Source organism: Numenius arquata, chromosome 7 (genome assembly GCF_964106895.1).
Source record: "Numenius arquata chromosome 7, bNumArq3.hap1.1, whole genome shotgun sequence".
Lineage (NCBI taxonomy): Eukaryota > Metazoa > Chordata > Aves > Charadriiformes > Scolopacidae > Numenius > Numenius arquata.
This window is the reverse complement of record NC_133582.1, coordinates 60,954,961-60,980,628: the sequence shown is the minus strand read 5'-3', so window position 1 is coordinate 60,980,628 and position 25,668 is coordinate 60,954,961. Positions and strand designations below refer to the sequence as shown.

Below are 25,668 nucleotides of genomic sequence, written 5' to 3'. Positions count from 1 at the left end.
AATTTTGCCATTTTTGAGGGCAGGTTAAATGGATTTATGTTTTATTTATTTATTTATTATTCATTATATTTATTTATTATGTCTTAAACTGTTTTGTTTAGTTGTTTTTTGGTTTCAGATCCCCTTCCTAAGACGGAGGTAGATCAGGAAATGGTAATAACACAATAGAATTAACAGTGTAAACCAAAAATAATATTTCAAGGAGTTGTGGAGGCGGAGATATTTTGTTTGGTTTATTGAAGAATTTGAGATTGCTTTTGGATGTAGGTTTTCCTTTTTTTTAATATTCAGAACCTTTGTGTAACAATTTTAGGTGTGTTTATAAACTTGTACTCGTTGCTACACAAAATCCAAATGGAGAATTTATGCTGCTTTTTAGAGGAAAACAAAATATGCTGGGTTCAGGAATATTCTGCGAGCGTGTGACATAAATGCAAAAGCAGCGTTGGGTGTAACAATAATTAACATTGTGTAGATTGTCCCAGTGACGTAAGATTGCCAGGCTGCCGTCTAGAAAATACCTCTGCTTTCTGGTACTTTCAGAGTTTCTAGAAGATGTGACAAAAGAAGTTTTTAATAACTGACATGAATGCTGTAGGCAGCTGCTCACGCATCTGCCCCTCACACTACGTCCCACAGGAGGGAGTGGGACAAAGATGTAAGTGGCCCTAATGTGGGTAGGATGAATGATTAATTTACAATTTTTTTCTATGGGATTTTCCCCTCTTTTTCTTTATATAAAACTTATTTCTCGTTTAAACGTACCTGAATTGCTATTAAGATGGAATAAGACCTGGCATTCCCTGGCACGGGAGAAATGATGAAGTTCAGTTTCTCAAGGACCTTCTTGAGGATCTCCCAGTCCTTCTATCCTGCCCCAGTAGCCCTGGGTATTTCCCTGCGTTGTTATAGTGGTCTCCTTTGCCTTCATTCCCAGTGGCCAACCACAGCAATATTGACCTACTAGCCAATTGACCTGCTTAGCAGGCCAAGAAGAACAGAAAGCAGTGGGTTTTTCCTTCGGTGAGGTCATTACTCATGGTCTTTTCACTGCCCAGCTGCAGGTGATGATATTCTGCAAACATCTTTGAGTCTTCTGTCTCTGTGCCAGGTTCAACCACGTTTGACAACGTTTTCCTGCGTTATCAGGGACAGAAGGTTGGTCATGTAAATCTAATTCCTTAGGAAACCAGCTTAAATTTGCATTATTTGTTTTCTAACACGATTTGCATTTATGTAGCAAGCTTCATATGTAAATATTAGGCCTAGCAGCACCTCAGTTTTTGACAGGCAAATAATTTTAATGCATGCTGGACCTCCTCTATGCTGTGGTGACGGGTGGGCTATTTAGAAAGGCTGGTATGCACATATCATTGGCATTTAAGACCAGGTTGGATGGGGCTTTGAGCAACCTGGTCTAGTGGGAGGTGTCTCTGCCCATGGCAGGGGGTTAGAACTCGATGATCTTTAAGAACCCTTCCAACCCAAACCATTCTATGATCATTGAGGAGAAAGTACTTGCATGTGTGCATCACACCAGTAAGAGAGAATGAGATCGATCCTCAGCATTTCTTTCTCTTTGACATGAAATATCATAAGCTAAAACCAAAGTAAAATCAGATTTCATCATAGGGGTTCCTGACTCATGTATGAGTTCTACAGCTTTCTTTGAACGTGACTGTGGACCTGGAGGTAACACACAGTAGAGTGATAGATATAAATGAGAGAGGCTGTGGACTCTCCGTCTTTGGATTCTCAAAAGTCAGCTGGACAAGCAGCTGAGGAACATAATTTCACTTTGAAGTTACCCCGGCGCTGATCCGGAGGTTGGACTAGCGTGACCTCCAGGGATTCCTTCCAACCAAAATTTTGCTTTGAAACTTTGGCTTTTGATTCATCAGCTTTCAGAAGGAGTTGGGCACCTCTTAAAAGGCAGCCATATAAATGGGTGTCGGGGGAGTTGGAATGATTTAGCCTCAGTGAAGTGGTTGGAGATGGAGTTGGATTTAAACTCTAAGGGTCTTTTGTTTTGGGATCCAGGAAAGCTTTGAAAGTAGTCAAACTTTTAAGAAGTTGGAAATCCAAAAAAGCACAGAAATGAAAAGCTTTTTGCAAACTTAAAAGTTTGTAGCTCTGGGATACTGAAGCTCTACAGGAGCCTCTGATCATCTCGTGTTGTTTTTCTATTGCCATCTTCCTAAACGTTTTCATTTCGGGGGGAAAAAAAGAGTTTCTGTGGCGGAGTTTTTAATCTGTGCTTTTGCTGTGATCTTGATAGTGGGATGCAGGTTGAGAAGACCCTGACAGAATTTTTGAGGAAAATGGAGACTCTGCATTAAGATCACCTGCGGAGGGATGGAATCCCAAAATGATGGGTGGCAATTTGGAGGGCCGCTCCCATAACCTTCAGTGGCACGTGCTATAGTTGGATTTGTTATTCCTTTTAATTGGGAAAGGACTGAACCTTGTTGCTTCATTTCTGTAAATGCAAAACCGCTCAGGATAATGTTTACCTTGGTACAGTTTCCCCCCTCCCTTTCACAAGTTTGAAGAAATAAGTCTTTCAGGGTTTATATAGATTTTTCTCATGTTTTGTCAGGATAATTAAAGAAGATACTGGTAAGTTCTACTCCTGATCAAACATTTGTTTGTAGGACCCCTTAATACTCAGCTATAAATACACTGTTGAAACTCAATATAAGGCTGCCAAAGCCTTACCATGTGCCTTCGCACGGGCTTACGCAGACTTCCTTCTCAGTCACCCTTATGCAGCATAAACTCTTAAACTCTTGTTTTGCTGGAAGTTGCAGCTGTGGAGAATCTTTTTGCTGATATATTGGATTTTTAGGGGGTATTATTAGCTTGTTGAAATGAAACTGCTGTTGGTACAAAAAGCTTTTAATATGAAACCAGGATGAGGTGACCTGAAAGTAGGATGACTTCATTGTTTTGCCAATTATAGATACTCTTATAAAGCTGTTATGTCTTGGCCATGTGTGCGTGGAAGCTAATGAGGACGAATGTGTAGGTTTCATAACACTAATGCGAGACAGAATGGTAGTCTCGCTTCAAAGAGAAGAGAAGAACCACCAATGCCCCACCTCTCCCATTGAAGAAGACAGGAACTGGCCAGTGCCTTGCTTGATTCAGATGGATCACTGAGTGGTCTGTCAATCACCAAATTGCTCACAGTTTATTATATTTTGCTATAATTATGTACAATCCATTCAGGGGTGTTGGACTAGGTGGTCTTTAAAGAGCCTTTCCAACCCCAAACCATGTTTTGATTCTGTAGTCATTAGCAAAGATTTCTAAAGTTCTTCCCTTTGTCTTCTGTTAATTGTCTCGATCCCATAAAACTAGCACAATTTTGTGTTCCAGGTCCTGCCATCATTGTTCCCTGGCACCAGCCCGCTCCAGTCCCCAGGTCACTCATCGGGTAGGAATTGGCTGGTAAAAATACTTGACTGATCTTCTCGATTGGCAGCTCAGCACTCTTCTTTGGTACTAAATGTCACTACAGACTCTTCTTGAAAGGAACCAGAGTGATTGAGATGAGGCTCAAGGATGGAAATGGCAACGAGAAGAGCTGCCACCACTTGAACAAACAGTTCAAAGAAAGAAAAATAACTTTTTACCAATAAGCTTGTAGCGGTGCTGGAAGTAAATGGAAGCTGTGGGACCCTGGCAGTGGGTACTGGAGAAATGAGCAGGGCTGGGGTGAGTCTGAGCAGAACCACATCTCATCCCCGCTGGAGGAGCTGGAGGCTGCTTAAATGAGGCTGAGAGAAGAGCAGGATTCGGAAGAGTGATGCTATCAAACCCCTTTCCATGGAAGCACGATTGCAGGGACTCCCGAGACTCAGACGGGGAGAGGGAATTGCAGCCCTTCTTGAACACCTCCCCAGGCTGAAAGAGCTGCCGCTATCGATGGACTGAAGCCCGAAGTTGTGTGAGTTTATTCTGGAGCAGGGTGACTTAAAATCAGTGTGCCTGGGCTGTCTGTCTTCCTTCTCTCGGGGGGAGAGGGGAAGATTTACAAGGAAGGGAGGGGCAAGAAACTTCAGGAAAAACTTGGTGCTTCCACAGAGTCCTCTCCTGTTCTCACACCCTACTGTGTTGGGTTTCAAGCCTGAATACTCTTTGTTCTTGCCATTTCTTTGCAGGATAAAGAAGATAATGACGGGCAACAAAGAGTTAAGCCACTAACTAAAGTACAGTGCAAAATAGCTGTTTTCCTTTCGAAGCTGAAGGTGACATTCGAAAAGTCTTGTGTTCGGTGGCTGGTTACTGCTCCCTGGGTTGCATTTGCTCCGCTGTCTCACGGGTTTCTCGCACAGACCAGGACAAATGGCAATCTCAATTAAAGAAGACTCTAACATATATTTACAATCGGTTTTAATTATTTAAACTGAGGGTGGGATAGGCTTCTAAGTGTTGTCTGTTGATCGAGAGACTGCACAGCGTGAGGATAACGAAATGCTGGAAGAGGAAAGGGTATAAATAGAAACCCCACTTCCTTGTTGAGTAGAAGCCAAACTTGTGGTTGAACCTTTCTCGACGAGAGTTCGCCGAGGTCCAGATAGGCAGCTGAAGGCAGATTTCTGAAGAAACCAAAAATTCTGAAGTCTGAGCGGGGAATGGACATAGTACATACTGAAGACTGGACTGAGTATTTCTTTCCTGCGCAACACCTGGCTGCAGCCCTTGGAAAAAAGGAGATACCGGTGGAACTCGGAGAATGTTGGTGTAAATCCAGCACCAGCTCAGGGAAAGAAGAAACGTGTGTCTGACCTTTGAGTGCGATGCCGTTCGTTTGGGCCTGGGACAGGCTTAATATAACTTAAAAACAGCCTCCCGGGCTGAGGATTTGAACTATCTGGACAGTAGGATAAATAGATCTACTGCTCTCTTTTCGAACTTGAAAATATTTTTCTGTTGATAAGTAAGGGAATATTTTACAGCAATAAGCACGATTATTTTTTTCCTGATAAATTTTCCCAGTAATGCCATGGATACTACAGATTATGCTGCTGCTGTTTAAACCACATTACACTGCACAGAGCACCTAATTCTTATAGTATCTAGATGGTATGTGACATTTTTAGGTATATGACTTAGATATTTTTTAATAGGAGTTTTGTGACTGAAATACTGCATAATGCTTTTAAACCAAGGGATATATGAGCCAGAATCTAATTGTTTTGTTAAATGAATCATTTTGTCTGTTATCTCCTAGTTAAAATACAGCTTTAAACTTGCTCTAGTTGAAACAAATTAATTCAAGAGATCTCATGGCCTGCATTTATGCAGGGGCTATATATGATCATGGTGGTCCCTCTGGCCTCTTCTATGAACATATTTGCTGTTCAGTTCCGATGACAGACATTTTTGGGGAGTGGTGGTGGGCATTTGGAAGCCCTTCCTACTAAGGTCATGAGTTTGTAATTTTTTTCAGAGCCAGTTTTCAGTGGCTTGGTTTGGCAAAATTGTAATTATGTACCTGTTTAAATCAGGATTGTGTAAGAGGAATTCTGTCTATTTGGTGTTTGCCTTCATCCACCTTCCTACCATGTAGGCAGATGGGAAGAGGAGATTGCGGAGTCACAGTGGAGAAGGGGAAAAGCCAGATCAGAGGGGAGCATTTGAAAGGCTCAGCCTGAAGAGGGAAGAGAAATTATGGCTTCCACTTAAGGGAAGATATTAGAATTTAGGTCAATGGGAAACCAAGGCAAGTTGAACAAAAAAAAGGCTAAACAAGCTGGGTCTGCTATGGCAGGCTTGGGAAGGTCGGGAACTGGTGGAGCTGGGGGAGTGTGTGAGAGTTAATTCATTATTTGGGCTGGTAGAAATAAGGATGACTAATCTGTCTGGATATTCGAGATAGGATCTGGTGAAAATACACTGAAAATACTGATTTCTCTGGAAAACTATTCTATCCTAGTGGTACATTTTAAACTTGTTCGTACTGTCATCCGTGACAAACACACCGAAGATGTGCCTTGCTGTCCTCTTCATGTATCTGTTAGCCATTTTCATGTCTCCCCAAGTCTTTGCAATCTTTCACTGCAGAGTCCAAGACCTCTGATAATTTATCTTTGCAGGCCTTTTTACTTCATTACAAATGAAAACGGATGGTTTGGCATAGTTTATTTTCATGGCTGTTACCTCATTCTCTTATAGGTGCTTACAAATTTTGTTTTTCACTGTATTGTGGGTGGAACAGAAGATTAAATGACTCTTCATCTCCTTTATTCTCCCCCCTCTCTCTTTTTTTTTTGATGAGATGGTGTGAATACAAGTGCTTTGGAGTATTTTATGTAGATTTTAAAAACATCTTGCAAAGTGTCACTGGCTTCCAGGCTCTGTGGGCATGGGCAGAGCTGGCTGCTGTTCCGGCAGCTTGTGCCAGAGAAACCTCTGGAGAAAAAGGAACAGGAAAGCCAAAAACACAGGTTTAGCAAAGGAGTTAAACTCCAGTAACTTGAACCCTTTCATTTAGAATTGCCTCTTTAAGGATACAGACTTTCAAAATACTCCAGAAAGCAGTCTCAGTTCGAATAAAAATAAAGTCAGAATTTTGTGACTAAATCTTTCATATTTCTAAGTTGTTTCATCTTTCTTACAAACTCTTTGCTGAGTAGCACTAACAGCAGAAGGAGATAATCCACAAAATCTTTACAACTTCTTTTACACCCTCCCACCGACACAGAAGATGGGAGAAGGTAGGCGAGGTGGATATTTGTTTTATAATATCTGAGAAACTCGTACTATGTCTCCTTCGTTCGTCACTTTGCCAGTATTAGAACTGAATGGCCCTGAAGTGTGCAAAAATAGGGGCCTTGCTTTTTCTCTTACTTTTCTTTTTTTCCCCTCTGAGTTTTTCACGTTAACTAATTGGCACAGATTTATTCCCGGGTTTTGCAGACCACTTCTCAATTTTTTTCTCTTTCCTCGTGTTCAAAATTTTAAAATATAAATGTGGCAACAGAGTTCCCCCTTTCCCAGGGAATCATCTAATTTAATTTTAGGAAAACTCAAGAGTTTTTCTTATTCCATATAAAATATGAAGGATTTCCATGATTTAATAGGTATATTTTTCCTTTGCTAGGTGACACAATTGATGATCAAAGCAGAGAGTCAAAGGATAAAACTTCGTTCCCAGAGACCAGACCGATGTACAACCAACCTCCACAGGTAGGAGACCATTTCCTTATGCACACCTGATGCAAATTCCACAGCAGCTCATTTAAAACGCATGAATCATAGAATCATAGAATGGTTTGGGTTGGAAGGGACCTTAAAGATCCTCGAGTTCCAGCCCCCTGCCATGGGCAGAGACACCTTCCGCTAGACCAGCTTGCTCAAATGTCCTGCAGGAGACTGTTCCAACACATTCAACGCTCTGGATCTTCCCTAGAGCGAGAACGTACTCAGCCTTCCTTGTCAGCTCGCATACGAGAAGTGTTGTTAGGAATTAGAGGGCAATATTATCAAGGCCACTGATATTGATTTGGAAAAGAAATAGTAAGGTGGCTGGGCTGTGCGGTATTGCTGAGCATTGTATTTTTATACTTGAGACGTGTGAGCATGAAACTGTAGCTGGAATGCTAATGAACGGCACAGAAGCGTTAGCGTGGTGAGTAGTAATGGAAAATGTCAAACATTTACATAAGGCATTTATTTCCACAGCCACCATTGTAAGTACCGTGTTGTAAATGTGTGAGTATAATGGGCTGTCTTTATTGTGTGTTTGCTTTCTGTTTCAGCACTGTGTGGCCGTAAATCTGGCCTTCTTTTTCTTCATCTGGTTTCTTTAGTATTTAATCTGTGTATACCAAAGAGGGCTTTTGAGAATATTTTTGCATGTGATGACACATATTTTCTCCTCCATCTCCTCTGAAAATGTTTTTGCGATGAGTATGAGCCTATTTTCCATTGCCATGTAGTTTTAGATATTTGCAAGATAACTATAAGACATTTTGCTTGGACTTTTTGTGCTGTTGTGGTGTTAGGTGGGGTTTTTTTTGCTTAACCTATACTTTCTCTTTTTCCTATCTAGCCTTGGAACTAACTGTATCTCTGTTTCTCTCCCTCCTCATTGCCATTTTAATATTTATTATTGCTGAGTCCCTTGGTTGTTGCCTATCAGATAATGTTGCATCTTTAAGAGGGGTCAACACCTGTGCGTGAGCGGTAGCCTCCCTTTTTAATTTCAAATTAAAAACTATGTCTGATACATAAATCTTTAATTCATTGTAAGTAATGAGTGGTTTCCCTTACGATCCCCTCCTTGGGGAGGGACTCTTGATCAGGGAGGGGAGCCATAGGATGAGGGGGAAGGGTTTGACACTGAAAGAGGGGAGATTGAGATGAGATCTGGGGAAGAACTTCTTTGCTGTGAGGGCGGTGAGAGCCTGGCCCAGGTTGCCCAGAGAAGCTGTGGCTGCCCCATCCCTGGAGGGGTTCAAGGCCAGGTTGGAGGGGGCTTGGAGCACCCTGGTCTGGTGGGAGGTGTCCCTGCCCAGGGCAGGGGGTGGCACTGGATGGTCTGCAAGGTCCCTTCCAACTCGAACTATTCTATGATTCTGTGATAATGTGGGATTATGAATGAGTTACAGTTAATCACAAAATTTTAGTCTGACTTTCTGGCTCCATGCACATCTGAGATGGGGGGGGGGGGTTGCCACTGCAGTGCTGGAATTTTGGGGCAGTGTAATGAACTGATGCTGTGGTTACCTCCTGCACAGGCATAATTTCCCTTAACGTGATGTTCTCGCTAGGGATTGGGAGCTGCCAGTTATTGCAGCGTCAGTGGTTTGCTCAATTCTGTGGAATTTCAGGAAAACAGGATCTTGTGTAGATTTTAAGTGTTTATGAGTTAGAGGAAAGAAGCAAAGATTTCAAAATAAATTATCAGATATTACAGCGAAAATAAAACAAAGATTTATTTTAAATTTTCTGTTAAAAGACTTATCTGCCACAAAGGTACTTGTATGAACCGACTCGTGACAACAAGGGTTAAATTAAGATACAGCATTTGGTAGTATCTAAGTTATTAATTCCAGTCTAGATTTCGGTATTTTGACTTTACGTTTACTCTAAGGAATTCTCAGTTTCTCAAATTAAATGGAGTAACCGAGGATCATGGAAATGAAATGGGTAATTCTGGCCATTAGAAAAGCAATATTCCTCTTTGCAGTGGTGAGTATAATTATTTCTCTTTGCAGTAGGAGTATATTTTTATGAATTTGTGGGAGAACTCTACCAATTTAGCGAAACTGGAAAAGCGTTGTATTACATGTTCAACATGTCATGCAGACATAGAACGTTAATTGGAATAATAAACTTGTTAGCATGAAAACAAGAATACTTCATAGACAGAGTACTTTAAAATATATTTGTGAGGCTGCAAAGTAGTATCAGAAATTGGTCATGTGGAGTTGAACAGAAGAGCGTTTAGTTCTTCAACTGCATCTTTCAACTGCTGGAAACTTGCTTTTATTTTTAAATATAAACTACTTTACAACTTATTACATGGAGACTTTTTTGAACATGGAAAGTGCGTTTAGAAATGTGATTTAAAGAAGAATGAAGTAATACTTTGTTCATGGGTCACTTCCTCATTCAAAAGGGAAATGAGGTTGAGTTTGATTTTTTTTTTTTTGAAGTAAGTATCTTCTGGAGTATTTTTTGGTAACTGACATCATCTTTGGCATTTCCCATTTACTTGGGTACTATTGGATTTGTTTGCTGTACAATCACTGAATTCTCAAGTAAGTATTTTTTGTATAATCTCACATAAATTATTGAAACTAATGCACAAATAAAAGTTTACACCAAGATCAGCTCATGGCAATGAGCGAGAGGTAAGAGAACCTCTTGTAACAACTGCCCCACCTGCAGTCTGCGTTATTTTGAGAGCGTTTGATATTTCATGCGTGTTAGAGGAACTGCAGATATTTAGAAACTCGTTGGAGGAAGGGTGTTCTCAAAGGCCAACTTTAGCCCAAACGTTTCATCGTCTGCTGCAGAGAGTGGGAAGAGAAGCTCCTGCTTTGAATGGTGACCCGCGCGGAGTGTCTTCTCCATCTCGGTGGGTACGGATGGAGATTTGGGAGGGTCGTCTCCCAACGCCCAGATGCGGTGTCCAGCAGGGTAACTAGTGCTCTGGGTCTAATCAGACATGTACCGACCCGCTGAGGTTGCTTCAGGCTCAGGAACTACAAGTCATAGGCACATTTAAGTGCTTTTCTGGACTGGGGCCAAAATACTTAGGGCCCCGCAGGGCCAAGAACTTAAACGAGTCCCTTTGTGACGCTGAAATACAAAGCTTCTGATTTTAACTGCAACGCCATCATAATAGAAGGAGATATTACGTTTTATTTTATCATGCTTGCCAGTTTTCCGTTATTGTAGTACAATTTCCAGATAATTCAATCTTTATCTGCTTTCACTGGGAATTTAGGGTTATAGAAAAGAACCGAATGGGAAGGTTAGTTTTGATATATGAAGAGTGCAGGAAACCCTAGTAACGTGGTGGGCTTATTTTTGATAATGAGCTGTTCCATTGGTAAAGCAAATTAGTGCAACCATGTATTTTTGTCCTACTGTGAGAGCAATTATGTACCACATCTATTAGGAGACATTAAAAAAAAAAAAATTTTGACAGATGGTATGGCTGTGAATTAGGATTTATGAAGATTATTGTATGTCTGGTGTCCGGGACACCTGGGATCATTAAACTGATGTAAGAAACAACAACAACAAAAAATTACATTTCTGATAATAGCTGCAGTGGTTTGTGTCTCCCCACTGTCACCTTAAGCAGCAGCTTGTCTTTATTTGATATTGCCCGTCCTGAGAATCTGACGTGTGCTTTTTAGCCAGCAGATATCAGCAGATTTAATGGGTGAAAACTCTACCAGTAAGTGTATTAAAATAAGCTACCAAAAATAAAAGCTGTCTTTAGATTGTGAATTAAGATTTTTCTCTTGCTGTGTGTTTTGTTTTGTTTTGTTTTGTTTTGTGTCTATAGTCCTATTTCTCCCTCAAATACTTAATAGCTGTTGCCTTCTATCTAAGGAGCTTGTTACGCATTTTCTAGGGCAAGAGAGAATCCCCCAAGGGATTGCTTAATCCATAATTATCTAATTTATATGTTGTTGTTATAGCCACTCTTAATTATATACGGTGCCGTGATACTTATCATCACAGGTCATAGTTTTCTTTATGAATTGTAATAGTTGTGTTATGGTTCTTGTGCCCTTTCTTTCCATAAGTTGCTGCTATAAACTGAGAGTGGAGCAGATAGAAAGCCCGTGTTTCCTGAAGTAAATTTAAAATCATTTATGGTTTTCTGCATATAGATAGTGGTGGGTACTGTTTTGGGCAAGTACCTGAAGAAATGAGAAAAAAATACCTTTATAACTGAATTGGAAGATAATATCCTTATTAAATTGATCCTTTGTAAAGCTGCTGTGTAAGGATTCTGAACAGAGGTAAGTAAGAGTTTCCTGGCATCGTATTAGGGGTCGTATTAGTCAATTGGAAAGACAGAAATAATATGAGATCTAAAATATCAAGGAAGAGATAATGGGAGGTGCGAGCGCACAGAGTGGGGGGAAAAAAATAACATAACTTTCTTTTTACTCATGTAGAGAAATTAGCAAGTATTGCTGAAGGTGATAGACCTCAAGATAGCCTCTTGAGCAGAACACCTGATATAATTCCAGAGCATGAATAATGCTAATTTTATTTTATTTTTTAAGAAAAAAAGATAACATTAAAATTAATTTTTTCTTCCAGACCTATTATTGCCCAGTTTTCACTAAAGCTTAGCTGACTGGATTGTTTTGACAAGTTTCTGGAAAAGGAGCTATTACTGATCGTGTCTCTGCTCCGTCACCCAACTCGCAGCTTCTGGGTCAGAGGGCCCCGGATTTAGAATCTCGAGAAGGGTGTTCTGGGCTAGATTTACGGCATCATTTTAAATTCCTTACATTTGCTTTAGAGAAGGGGGGGTGGTTATGTTTCAAAATTATTGGCCAATGTTTGTGATTAGTTTGCTTCATTTTGACAAAATATAGTTTCTGTAGAAAATGTTACTGCTTAGATTGGCATTTTGGTTTTTTTAAGCTCTCCCAAGCTAGAATTCTAGCTGTGGCCTGGTTAGATTAATTGCTTGTCATATGTCATATTAATTCCAAGATCTTCTTTTTCACCTACAAAGCCCTTAAAGCGTGTTGTTCCATATTTTCTCTCTTCTTAATTGGGTATGTAAGCAATAATCACTTAATGAAATTATCCAGTCTTAGAAGGGACTGGAATAGGTCTGCAGCAGGTCATCAGGTGTGTTCTTCTCCCTGAATGCTGGTACTGCCAGAAGAAACATCTTATGTTTCACTCAACTATTGTGTATGATCGTAAGCTATAGGAAGTGAAGTTTTAACATCGTCTTTAAAGAAGGATGAGTGGTTTTCAGTGTTGGCGGCTGCGATGGATATCGTTCCAGTTCCCTTCATCCTTTGGATGTACAGGAAACAGCGGGCAGTTCTGGGGGGGATCCCTGTGCAGCCACAGATGGAAAGCGTGTAGGAAGTAGAGCTGCCATATGATAAGAAGGGCACGGTAAATGGTTGTGATCTTACTGAGAATGAAGGTAAATTGCCCAGTCAGCTAAAAAAACTCAACTATTACATATATATAATCAACTATTACTGTGTCCGGTTTTGGGCCCTTTACCACAAAAAAGACATTGAGGTGCTAGAGCGGGTCCAGAGAAGGGCAACAGAGCTGGTGAGGGGTCTGGAGCACAAGTCTTGTGAGGAGCGGCTGAGGGAGCTGGGATTGTTCAGCCTGGAGAAAGGGAGGCTGAGGGGAGACCACCTCGCTCTCTACAACTCCCTGAAAGGAGGGTGTAGCCAGGGGGGGTCGGTCTCCTCTCCCAAGGAACAGGCGATGGGACAAGAGGAAATGGCCTCAAGTTGCACCAGGGGAGGTTCAGATTGGAGATTAGGGAAAATGTTTACATGGAAAGGGTTATTGAGCCTTGGAATGGGCTGCCCAGGGAAGTGGTTGAGGCACCGTCCCTGGAGGGATTTAAAAGACGGGTTGACATAGTGCTTAGAGACATGGTTTAGTGATGGGTATTATCAGAGTTAGGTTGATGGTTGGACTAGATGATCTCAAAGGTCCCTTCCAACCTAGACAATTCTATGATTCTATTGTATGATTCTATTACACATTACAACTGTTACTATGCAATAGCATATTTACTGCATAAAACTTCACTATATTGCAATGTTCATGTTCCTGTCTGCTTGATAACTGACCAAAATATTTAAGAGGTTTTTCCGTATTCAGAAGACCTCCAGAGCCTATGAACCAGTGGACTTCTGTCTGCCTTCAACAGTTGGGCAAGTTGAGGGGGGGATGGTGTATGTACATAGTCTATATAAATATATCAGGTGTATGTACACACAGACGTAAAATTTAAGCAAACATGATCATTCGTAAGTCCTGAGGGTAAGTTGCTATGGCCTCATAAACAACATTTTATAAACTCTGTTGACCCAGGGTCAGCCGCTAAGACCTGGGGGTGACTTGAAAGACTACCAGCTTGGAGGGTTTTTCTCAATTCTAAAAGGAACTAGTTAGCCTTTTTATCTGTGTAACTTGAGAGACAGCTGGGGTTATTTCAGACACTTAGTAATCACAGTAACGTCAAGAATGCTAAGCCAATTGTCTTTTTTCTTAAAGGGAAGTATTATATTTTTAGATAGAGGGAACTGGAGTGGGAATTGAGAGATGTGAATTAACGTGGTGGTGACCAACTTCCTCTCCAAACTTAGAAAACAGTTCATTTTCCAAAAAAACAGTAATGCAGCTCTTGGCAAGTGTGAAATACCTTTAAACCCTTTGTTTCACTGCAGCTGAGATTTTATTATAAGAACCAGGGAAGCCTTTACAGTCTTTTAGAGTGGATTTGAATGTTCTGTCTGGCCACCAAATACATGTAAATGCAACAAAGGGATGGGAGCATCCCTCCCTCCTGCAGAAGACAAAACCACCTCCTGCAGGGAAAGAACAGCACACACAGATGGTATCTTTTCATCGTTTAGTGCCTCTCAATAGCAACGTACGTACCCCCATGTAAAAAGTTCATAAAATAGTGAAATTGGCCTGATTGGCAATTCATTTTGAGAGTGAGGGTAAAGGAATATATTCTCCCCAGTTCAAGAAGGACAGGGAACTGCTGGAGAGGGTACAGCAGAGGGCTACAAGGATGATGAGGGGACTAGAACATCTCTCTGATGAGGAGAGGCTGAGGGACTTGGGTCTTTTCAGTCTGGAGAAGAGAAGACTGAGGGGGGATCTGATCAACGCCTATAAATACTTCAAGGGTGGGTGTCAGGAGGATGGGGCCAGTCTTTTTTCAGTGGTGCCCAGGGACAGGACAAGAGGGAACGGGCACAAACTGGAACATGAGAAGTTCCATCTCAACATGAGGAGGAACTTCTTTCCTGTGAGGGTGGCAGAGCCCTGGAAGAGGCTGCCCAGAGAGGTGGTGGAGTCTCCTTCTCTGGAGACATTCAAACCCACCTGGACACGTTCCTGTGGGACCTGCTCTGTCAGGGGGTTGGACTGGATGGTCTCCAGAGATCCCGTCCAATCCCATATCATTCTGTGATTTTTTAGCCTTTCTGTAATTTGGGGATGTTCTGACTCACTTATTCCCCAGATAAAGCTACCAATTGTCCTGTATCTCTTGCCCAAACCCATGAGGTTGGACTAAAAATCGGTGATGCTGGTTCACTTTGCTGCTGTCAACAAATTGATTGGTCAGTCATCCTGCCTCTGGGCTTTCCAAATATTAAAATTGATCTAAAATGCGATGTAGATCATACATCCCTTGATGAGACCGAGCTCTAACACAGCTTACAACGTGATGCATTAGCGTAAAACGGTGCCTGAAAGACTCGTATAGGGCAGGTTAGTGATAATTACTCTGAACACCAAGTAAGGAAAATCCCAGTGTCTGTAGGTTGGTTTCACTGCCACTTTCAGGAGAAAAACCCCCTAAAACGCACACAGCAGTGGGCAGTCCGTATTAATGGAAAGGAAATGTGACATGAAAACTGTCTCGTTTCAGTCCAAAGTGCTAATATTTGTTTTTCTGATACCTTTTTCTGCACTTCCCATCACCAGGGCTTGAGCCTTTCACTATCATGTGCTACTGCTGTAATTTCTGCCTTTAAAAGATCCCCAACACTTCATTCCTCCTTAGTTGTATCAGACGTGTGAAAAGCTGTGCATTGGGTAGCACATGGACAAATTTTGTTCTGAAGCACTTTTTAAAATTATGAGATAAAATGGAAATTATTTTTTTGCAAATTTATTTTCTTTCCTTCCACAATATAACAAATTTTAAGAAAAATTTTCTGGTGTTTTAATGCAATTAATAGACCTGCTTGATAAAAACAAATCTATGTTAAAATCCAATAAAGTACTCTTCCTCCTTTTAATTATGGTCCTATTATCTTCCTTCCACAGAGAACCAGGAGGTTGAAAAATTCACCTTGATTGAACGAGATGACCGATATTTGTTTCCTTTTATTTATTTAATTAATTATTGGATCCTTTACTGCTTCAAAAGCCATCGTGCTTTTTTTTTCCTGCATCTCAAAAGCCTGAGCTGAGGAGAGAGAGCCTTAGGAAGACCCAGGGGTTTGGTTACTTAAGAAAACTCCTGGGAGCACCTCTGGGGACGTTGTTCACAGGTATCACTGGAGGAAGCTTCACCTGGGTTCAGAGTAGTAATTCTTTTCTGCTCACTGGACTTAAATTAGCTTTTTTTCTGAAAACCAAACCCAAGATCATTTCCTTTCCCTTTCCTCTTATTGTAGATGGAAATTGTAATCCCTCCGTCTTTTTTCCTGCCCCTGATATTCATGTTCTAGGGAGACATTTCGCGGATGTTGCTGACTGCCTCAATTGCTCAAGGAGAGATTTCCTTTTCTTCTCAAAACAATAACTCCTGATTTACGCAGCTTTTCCCAGTTGTTCCAATTTGCTGAAAAATTTATTGACTTTTTTTGGGAAGCCACGTTTGCTAAATATTTTCTTACTATTCTTCTGCATTGAATTGTCTAAGTTCTTAAGCAGACAGCTCCCTTTCCCGTTCAAGTCCTTGGATTTTCATACACTTAGTAGAATAATGAGAGAATGCAGTATTATCCCTGTTTTTTAGAGGTTCTTCTTCATGGACATCTACCATCTCAGGGCAAACGTCATCTTTTTTTGTGCCGTAGCGGGTTACTGTGTCGGAGCTTCTACAATAGCAGAGGTTGGGAACCGGAGGGAGAGACGTGGAGGCAGAGAAAGTTTGTTTAAGCTCCTCCCGTTCAGGACATCGGCTTCCCAAAAAGTCTTCAGGATATTTTTTTCCTGGGAGCAGGAAAACTCAAATCTTGTTGTCACTAACTACATTGACCAAATGTAGCTGCTAAATTAAAATGGATTATTTAAATACTGTTTGTTTCAATATGCAATTAAAGTTTTATAGAACATGAATTTCTTAGTACATTCTCCGGCTATAGTGAAAGGTTAAAATATTGCCTTTGCTCCTGATTCCAGTTCTGTAAAAAGAGTATTTTCTAGGGGGTTGTGTAGCATTTGCATCACAGTTATTTAAAAATTATTGCCCCACATACAAAGATTTCATTCGTGGTTCAAAGTGGCTTCCATAGATAACTGAATTTTAACAGTTAATAGCTGAATTTTGTATTACATAGGAACGAAGGTAGCGGCAAAACAAATGTGAGTACTTTGTGCTTTTGGACGACACTGAAGTTACGGAACGAATCCATTATCAGCATTTATCTGGCTTCTCTCCTCATTTTGCAATATATTGACTTGTCCTTCAGTTCTGATTTGGGGCTGCGGGTGCATTGCTGGGTGGCTGGAGCTGCCTGCATTTTCAATTAGTTCTTCTGGCTCGCAGGTTACTCGCTATAGGAATTTTCATGATTTTTTTTTAATCTCTCAACATACATACTACAGGAAAAAAAACATTTAAAATAAATCTGGCCTAGTTGGTAACGTTTCCTGGCACTGGCAGATATTAACTGTTAAAATTCCGCAGATTCAAAAGCGCTAAAATTGGTTGAGATAGAAGGAAAGATAAGAGAATAATTATTTTCCTTACAGTGGGAAATTAAGATTTAGCATTTTTAATAAAGATTTAGAATCCTTTTCTGCTTCCTTCTTATTTCTGCTTTCTCTCAGTTCTGCAGTCTTTCTTCATGTTGCACCTTATGCCTGTTTGTTCACAATTTTATAGTTTCTCATTATAGATACCTGTGTTTGAGATGTTACAGTTCTCTGTCTTTAAACAATTATTAAATGAAATAATAAATAATAGGAATTTGGAGTAAAGACATAAAAGTAGGAATTAGGAGCAAAAATAACATTATACAATTTTGATTATATTAAGTTCAATATCTTTGCTAGATTTATCACCAACCCCCCTCCAAATATTTTCTGTGCCCAATTGTTATTACAGCAGATTAACTGAAAACAGAACCTTAACCTTGTTCTGGTTTGAGTTTGCAAAATTGTTAGCAAAGAAAAAAGAAGGTTTTTCTCCTAGGATGAACAAATGAGTTGGGTTAGACAGCAGATATGCAGTCGTTGGTGGTACTTCACAATACTTTTCAGGGTAGAATTGCATTTTACAAGGGTTTCGTAAATGAAACTCACAGGAACCTCCAGTATTTACCCGGATAATTTGACTAACACACTTTTACAGGGGGATATTTGAAGTATCCAGAGTTCAAATGGCAACCTCTGCAGAGATTAACAGTTTTATCCGTTAGAGAGGGCAAGGAGCGTGTAGTAATTACAGAAAGTTCATTCTGCATTTAAACTATCAAATTGCTGCTATGTTAGAGAAAAAGCCAGTTCTAAATAATTACACTTTTCTATTTGCTTTAATGTCAGTAAGGATGTACAAATATACATCGTTATTGATACTGAAAGTGGGGTTTAGGGAAGATTCCCCTACTGTTCTTTGCAGGGGAGAGCTTTCTGAAAATATTGAAAAACTGTACAATGTCACAGTTTTGCTGCTTCTTTAGAATTTTTTTTTTATTTAAGATTTCAGCCCTTTCAACATTAACCTGCCCTTGATTCCATTCCAGTCTAAGGAACGGCTGAAAAGCATGCTTTAAAGCGGAAAATTAAAAAGGAAAAAAACCCTAAAATGTATGTCACAAATAAGTAGAAATATACCTAAATTCTTGTTTTCAAGTCTGGTTCTGTTTTACTCTGAACAGCAATAGTGATAAATGGAGAGGACCCAGGCTACCTGCTAATCACCCAACATCGGTACAGGTAGCCGGAGCTCTTTAAGAGAGACAAATCACTGCCGTGTCCCAGAGCGAGAGGCACGAGAAGCTGGGAAACCAGAGCCCAAAGCAAATGGGAAAGCTGATTTCCATTGACAGCCATTGTTGCTTCTAAAAGCCTCTCCGAGGACTTGATCCGAGCCCCGAGCTTTCAGCGGGGAAGTCTGCCCTGTTGCAACCACTGACACCGCCGATTTTAGGCTACTATTGCACTTTAAAAAAGAAATAAGGTGACCAGAAGCCATTTGGATACTGCAACGAGCTGCTGCAAGGTCTCCAGCGCTTTGTACTTTTGTTCTTCCAGTTGATAACGTTTTTTCTTGAGTCCCTGGGGAGATGCTGACTGCGCTTTTGAGTGAGCCTTGAAAGAATAGCAGCTCTCCTGATCCACGTGAGGTTTCCTGAACCATCTCAGGGGCATCTGTGTTGTGTCCGGGGGGGTTTCTTCCTTTCTTCCAGCTCCATAAGGATAGAGCTCACATAGTTACTGGTGTGGCGGGTCTGCGGGTGTTTTGCCATCAATGTTTTGCATTGGATTTTTTGTGATATTTAAAAACTTTCATGTCATGTACGCTTTCCCCCTGCCTCCAGCAAGGTTTTACTGCTCCTTTTCTCAAAGCTTACATTTTTAAATACAAAGTGCTAAACCTTCAGAGGGCCTTAAAAGTAATTCTTCTCTTCCCCTCTGTGCCTTTTTGCCATTCCTATTCTTACTCGAAGTGTGAATCATTTTCAGCAATGGAGATGCTCACTCTGGATTTCCTACAAATTTCCTAAAAAGGGCCCTTTTCTTACTCTAAAAAGAAAGCACCGATTGAAACACAATTGGAAGAACAATCGCCTAAAGACAATTTCCGTTTCCAGATCCGTGAGAAATAACTTCACGCTGCTACGTAACTTCTGAGGTACGTCACGATACGCTGTTGGCTGTAATACCCCAGAATTGCCTGAAATACAGATAGTATCCCTAAATAGCCGGTGGTGTTGTAGGTCTCTCATCATTACGGTATTGCTGGATATTCACAGCAAATATTCTGGGAGAGTGAACATACCGTGATTTTCTCCAGACTGTCTTTTTAAGGAAAACGGGTCTGCTTCTAGGAAAAAAAAAACAACCAACCTTTATTTTTTACAGAAAGTACAAATTTCTTAAAATTCATCACTTTCTGCTAGAAATCACGTTTGAAAATTTGGATGAGAGCAATGCTAGCACCGGTCTTCGATTTTTGTTCCGAGCGCTGGAGATTCAGCTTCTCAGTCCATTATAAACTCTGCATTTTTTCTTCCTTACGAGCCTCTTGGCAGACTTTCTGGTTAGCAGACAGAGATGCTGCAAATTAGATGTTTTTAAAGGCAGCTGAGAAACACTTTAAAAAAAAAAGCAAAAAGGAAGAATTTACTGTAGAGGACAATTTTATAGTTAAGTTAGTTTTGAAATAACATATAACACCCTTGTTGTCGGAGCGCAGTAAGTACCTGGTGGCCAGCAACCGTATATATTTAGGGACTGTTTCTTTTATCCCTGTTCATTTGGGTTGCAAACCAAGAAGGAAGAAAACACCTTGCTTATTTGAATTAAATTCGATTACCCTACCTTCCCGAAATTTAACTGATTTCTTGAGTCCCTGGTGTTTGGTGAGATGTAAATTGTTTGGTGATCTTATAAGCGGGTTTAATTAATATTTCTCATAGCAGGATTGTGTGTCATAGCGTTTGGCAGGGCTTGGTTGAGCTCATGTCTAGAGAATCTGCTCTGAATAGATTGTATTCTGGATAAATAAGTCAGGCGTTCAAGCAGGAACCAGCGTGACTAATGTGGGATATCGAATCCTCCAGGAGCTGCAGTTCTAGCTGTGCTTGAGGAATGCATACGTGAAAACAGAAGGCATTTCCTAACCTTGCCTTTGATTGCATCACGTGGCTTTGTGTCGGTGTTTGCACTGGAACCAGCTTGGGCGATGGATGGTCTTTACTGGAGTGTCCAGTTCTTCCTTACATTACCACAGTCGCTATAAGAGCCTGCTGGTCGGGTTGGCTTCATCAAGGTCTTTTCACTGCTGGGGGTTCTCCAGCGTAAAAGTGAAACATGTCTTGGCTTAAAGGATGTCTTTATGGTTTGGAAGCACAGAAGGACGTCTGGCTTGGTAAGATCAAGACGGGTGGATGTAGTGCTCAGAGATATGGGTTAGTGATGGTTTTTGTCAGTGTTGGGTTGATGGTTGGACTCGATGATCTGAAAGGTCCCTTCCAGCCCAGGCAATTCCATGATTCTTGGATCAGTTCTGCGTGGCAAAGGGCAGCGGTTGCCTGTAACGACTGCGCTGGGCAGGGTTGAAAAATAACTTCTTGCAACCTCAACTGTCAAGGACAGGAACTTTTTTCTCTGTAGACAATATGATGTAGAGATAATGTAATATATGCCCTAACCCATATGGCACACTGTGTACCAGATAAAAGGATGGACTCCGCAGTATTCAGGGAATTACACCGCAAATGTGACAGTTTTCCCGCAGCCCATCTCCAGTTAACTCTGCAGATCAACTTTGACCAGCGTTTTTCTACCCCATGGTTGGGTTTTGCCTACTTTAAGAGTCGTCCTCCCCAGGTTGTGTATTTTTCCCATTGCATAATTTGTTGGGATGTCAGTCAATAATAGTAACCAAAAATGTGACTTGATATAAATGAAAAAGTGAATATGAACATTTGAAGATAGTGAAACCCAGCCATTTTCCTGGGGAAGACAGTGGTGGTTTTGTGTGAGACTCAGACAGGAAATCTCGAGTGCTTTTCTCATTTCTGCTGTAAACTAATCTTGTCGCGTTGGACCCCAGAGCTTCTCGTGAGGGGTTGGGACTCAAAGACCATTGGATCTGAGATCAGGTCATGGCATTTGTTATACCGACCTGAATTTGTTCCTGACTCATCTGTACTGTGTTGCTCCCAGCCGTTTCGGGTTTTATTCATGATACTGTTTTGACTACTCCAACAGCATCAGCATCTATAGACTATTGAGAACCTCCCTGACGGTGTGCAGAGACGGAGTATGGAAAAATGATGTTTAACAGTAAAATAATTCCGATGTAACTCACGCTTCCTTACTACAGTGTCACCTTGAAATGTGAAGCAGGATTTGAGGGTGAGGAAACCTGGTCCTTGCTCTGGCGTTGTCAATAAATAAGATCTGCTGTGAGCAGAAGGGGTTCTCACCTCCGGGGCTGCCCGTTTGGCACCCTTCTAAGAAATGTAAGGTTTCTGGAGGGAAAAAAAAAGAAGATCCGAGATGCTTTGTGCTCTTCAATATTATTTTTTTTTTCCCTCTTTGAAGTTAGTTTTGCCACACGATCGTCTAATTTGCATTGTAAATTGAGTTCATCCAGCTCGCGGGACAATTAAGATATAAACAGGTGTTCATAAAAGTATAATTTGCCAAACAAAACAAACATGAGATTCTAGGGATTTCTGATTATCATCTGAGCTATGGGAATAGGACAGCGAGCGAGGGATCGTTTTTCCCAGGAATGTGGGAGCGGGGGGAGGCAGAAGGGTCTTTGAAAATCTTGTTTAATTGATTCCTCGATGGAACCTTTTCCTGTTTCTCATTTGGGGCTTTCTGGCCCCGCTCTCCCCCGGGGAACACGGGACTGATGTAACACAAGCAGAAACCAGCATCTCAAGAAGCGCTCCCCGGGTTATTTCTTTCAAGAGGGAATGTAACGAGTTTGTGCAGAGTAGAAATTAAGGGAAGCTTTTAAGTTTACAGCAGCTACGGTTGTTCCGTGTGTCTGGCAGTGTTCTGAGCAAGAGAATGTGTCCAATAGCAGAGGACGTTTATGAATTTTGTTACGATGCACAACGTGAGCCTATTTGGCCACGACAAGAAGGAAGGCTCCTGTAAGCATTTTCGATTAGCAGCTGTCGAAGCTGAGATCCCTTCCACTTGGCGATAAATGTGCTGGTTAGAACAGACGAGAGGTTTTAGGGTTTTTCCTGAACTTACAGAGCTATTGCCTGGGGTTTATTGCTCAGAGCTTGGAAAGCTGCAGGAGGAGAACTGCGCGGGCTTTCTTCCTAACTTCTCTGCTAGCTTTCCTCTCCTCCCTGCCCTCTAAAGATACCGAAATCAGTAAGGAAAGGTAAAAGAAATCATAGAATCATAGAAAATCACAGAATGGTTCGAGTTGGAAGGGACCTTAAAGACCATCCAGCGCCACCCCCTGCCCTGGGCAGGGACACCTCCCACCAGACCAGGTTGCTCCAAGCCCCCTCCAACCTGGCCTTGAACCCCTCCAGGGATGGGGCAGCCACAGCTTCTCTGGGCAACCTGGGCCAGGCTCTCACCACCCTCACACCAAAGAATTTCTTCCCCACATCTCATCTCAATCTCCCCTCTTTCAGTGTCAAACTGTTCCCCCTCATCCTATGTCTCCCCTCCTTGATCCAGAGTCCCTCCCCATCTCTCCTGGAGCCCCTTTAGGGACTGGAAGGGGCTCTAAGGTCTCCCCGGAGCCTTCTCTTCTCCAGGCTGAACCCCCCCAACTCTCTCAGCCTGTCCTCACAGCGGAGGGGCTCCAGCCCTCCCAGCATCTCCGTGGCCTCGTCTGGACCTGTTCCAACAGGTCCATGTCCTTCCTGTGCTGAGGACTCCAGAGCTCCAGAGTACTCCGGGTGGGATCTCACCAGAGCAGAGCAGAGGGGCAGAATCACCTCCCTCAACCTTCGTTATCAACCTCCGCTGTTGCACGCAGCTTTCTGAAGAGCTGTCAGCTACTCGAAAGGAAAGAGAACTAAGAAGGGGAAAGCTAAGGGAAACGGAGAAGAAGAAGAAATATCGGTGAACTGTAACTGTAGGAATTATGTAGCACAGAGCTGTCAGTGCTACAGTAGCTTAGAGAAGATTGCTACGGCAGGAGAAACCCAGTAGCACGACGTGTCTGTCTCCAGAAGGCTCTGAAGTGGCCTAGAAGAATAGACAAAGAGGAAACTACTCTTTCCTTTCGATACCTATAAAATAAAATATCTTATAGTCACACATTTGTTGGACAACTTCTGAAAAGGCACAAGGGGAACAACAGACAGAGCCTCATCAGCTTAGGAAAGGAATTATATGAAGTAACTTCCCCGAAATGATGAAAAAGTCCCAGCAGCCTTAAGGGTTTCCTAAATGCAGAGTAACATTGGGTGGAGAAACCCCACTAATAAAGAAATGTATTGTTCCTTTAGCCTTAATTCAAGTCAACCTGACCCAAAGAATTATATCAACATGCATTAAGAATTGCTGTTTTAGATCTGCCTGAACCCAAATCTGAAACTGGTTTTGTTTTTTTTTTTTTTTAATTTATTTGTTGTTTTCATTGATTAACAGCTCCTGATGCTTTTAAGTACAAAGCCTTACCTGCCTGGTTTTTAGCCTCTAAGTTTCTGTTCTTCTGTTCTCTTTAGGTAAACACGGGGCACCGGTCGCAGTTGAGTGTATCAGGTGCAGAGGTGGGAAATGAACGGAGTCAGAATGTGGAAAGCAGCCCTTTCATGTCAGACCTGCTGAGCGACGTGCCCTTTGCTCTGGCACCACACGTCTTGGCCGTCCAGGGCACCCATAACGACGTTCCCGACCGGCTGCTCACCTACGACGTCAACGATAACTTATCAAGATTTTGGTATGACTTTACACTTGAAAATTCAGTGCTTTGTGATCCGTAACGTTTGTGGTTGGGGTTTTTGGTTTTTGTTGGAGTTTTTTATTTTTTATTTCTTCTGTTTGTGTCAAGGAACAAGTCTTAAGGTGAACATATAGACTTATTTTAATTGACTTAATATTTTGGGGGCCTGCCACTGGTATATCAGATGCATTGGATCGAAAGGATTATTATTCACGACTGTGTTATATTTCTTCGCTTTACGTGAACTGTAACTTACTGTGGTAAATACTCTGTTTATCTCCAAAGAAATCAAGCGAAACCATTTCAGCCCGCGCAGGAGACTGGCTGTGGGTGTCTACTTCCAGTAGGTAGGCTGCAGAGACAAACATTTCATAACTTTAGGATGAAGCCTAGGCACATCCGCACTACTCTGTTATTTCACTCGCATATTGAACACGTCGATCCCGTTACACGCGTTTCTTTAAGATCACCTCGGGTTTTCTACAGGTAGAAACCAGTATTAATGCTAAAGCAACGCTGCTTCGCGCTACTGGACGGACAGCTTCCCAGTTAAACCGAGCTTTAAAACTCAGAGTTAACGATGAGTGCTTAAATAATTATGAAGGCTTAATAGAATTGGTTAAACTTACCCGTTTCAATGTGCGAATCGGTCTCTCCGGCCGCTCCCTTTCCAGTAGATGGTATTTTTTCGTGCCTGGAGCCGTGCTCCCCGCCTGGCTGCTGGTTGTTCTCAGTGCCACATGTGCTCCTGATTTACACACCGAGCCGCTTTTCCATTTTAACCTCTTTGCCCCCCGAAGAAGGAAATCTCAGGACACGGCCTTTTAATGGTCACACCCTCCTTTTTTTAATTTGCCTGCCAGAGATACAGATGGCAATGTTTAACAACAGGAAAACATTACATTGGTTCTCATCCAGCTGAGTGAAATGGCTAAGTACCTAACCATGCCTTCTGCCCAGCCCACAGCCTTTGAGCACCTCTTGCCCGACTGAAACCAGAGCAGCAGCTCCCTGGCGAAACGTCACGCTCTGGGAGGAATAATGAGCTGCGTGACACAAAAGACTACACTTGTTTTCCCTCTCGGGGCAGAATATTTATATTGTGCCAAACGTTCGTGGGTATTTTCGTATATTTTCTATGCTCTGTGGTCGCTTAAAATAGATATATTTTCAAACTTGCGTCCTCTGACAGTGTTTGAGATAAATACTGTAAATGATGGAGAATGAATACGTCTTAGGTTGTTAAATATTCATGTTTGTTTTGTAAATGTATGTATTTAATATTTTTGAAAGCTGTGTTCATAAATGTTTGGAAGTTATTGTTTCAGGGAAAGTATCTGCGCTGCACTCCAATAAAAAAATTGCTAATTAACGGTGAGTTGAGAGTAATTGCTTGGCTTCACCTGTAGCGATGACCGTAGCGGTGACCGGTCAGGCCTCGCGGGTGCCTGAACTTGGAAATTCAGTTTGGAAATCTTTTTGGTGTCATTTAAAAATCACGGACCTTCTAATCAAATATATCGCGCTTTCATCTGATGCCTTCTGCGTGCTGTGCTGGGGACTTGCGGTGGTTTAGGTGGCGTCGGTGACGCTGCTCTGAG

The 25,668-nt window shown here is 41.6% G+C and overlaps 1 protein-coding gene across 1 annotated transcript in view; it reads left to right on the top strand.

Annotated features, from left to right (window-relative positions):
- UMAD1 (UBAP1-MVB12-associated (UMA) domain containing 1) overlaps positions 1–25,437 on the top strand; it is a 72,561-nt gene extending 47,124 nt beyond the window's left edge. The window contains exons 3-4 of the mRNA XM_074150951.1: positions 7,112–7,197; positions 23,850–25,437. Of these exons, the coding sequence (XP_074007052.1) occupies positions 7,112–7,197; positions 23,850–24,107 (344 nt within the window). The 3' untranslated portion in view covers positions 24,108–25,437. The remainder of the gene's footprint in view (positions 1–7,111; positions 7,198–23,849) is intronic.
- The last annotated feature ends 231 nt before the right edge of the window (positions 25,438–25,668 follow it).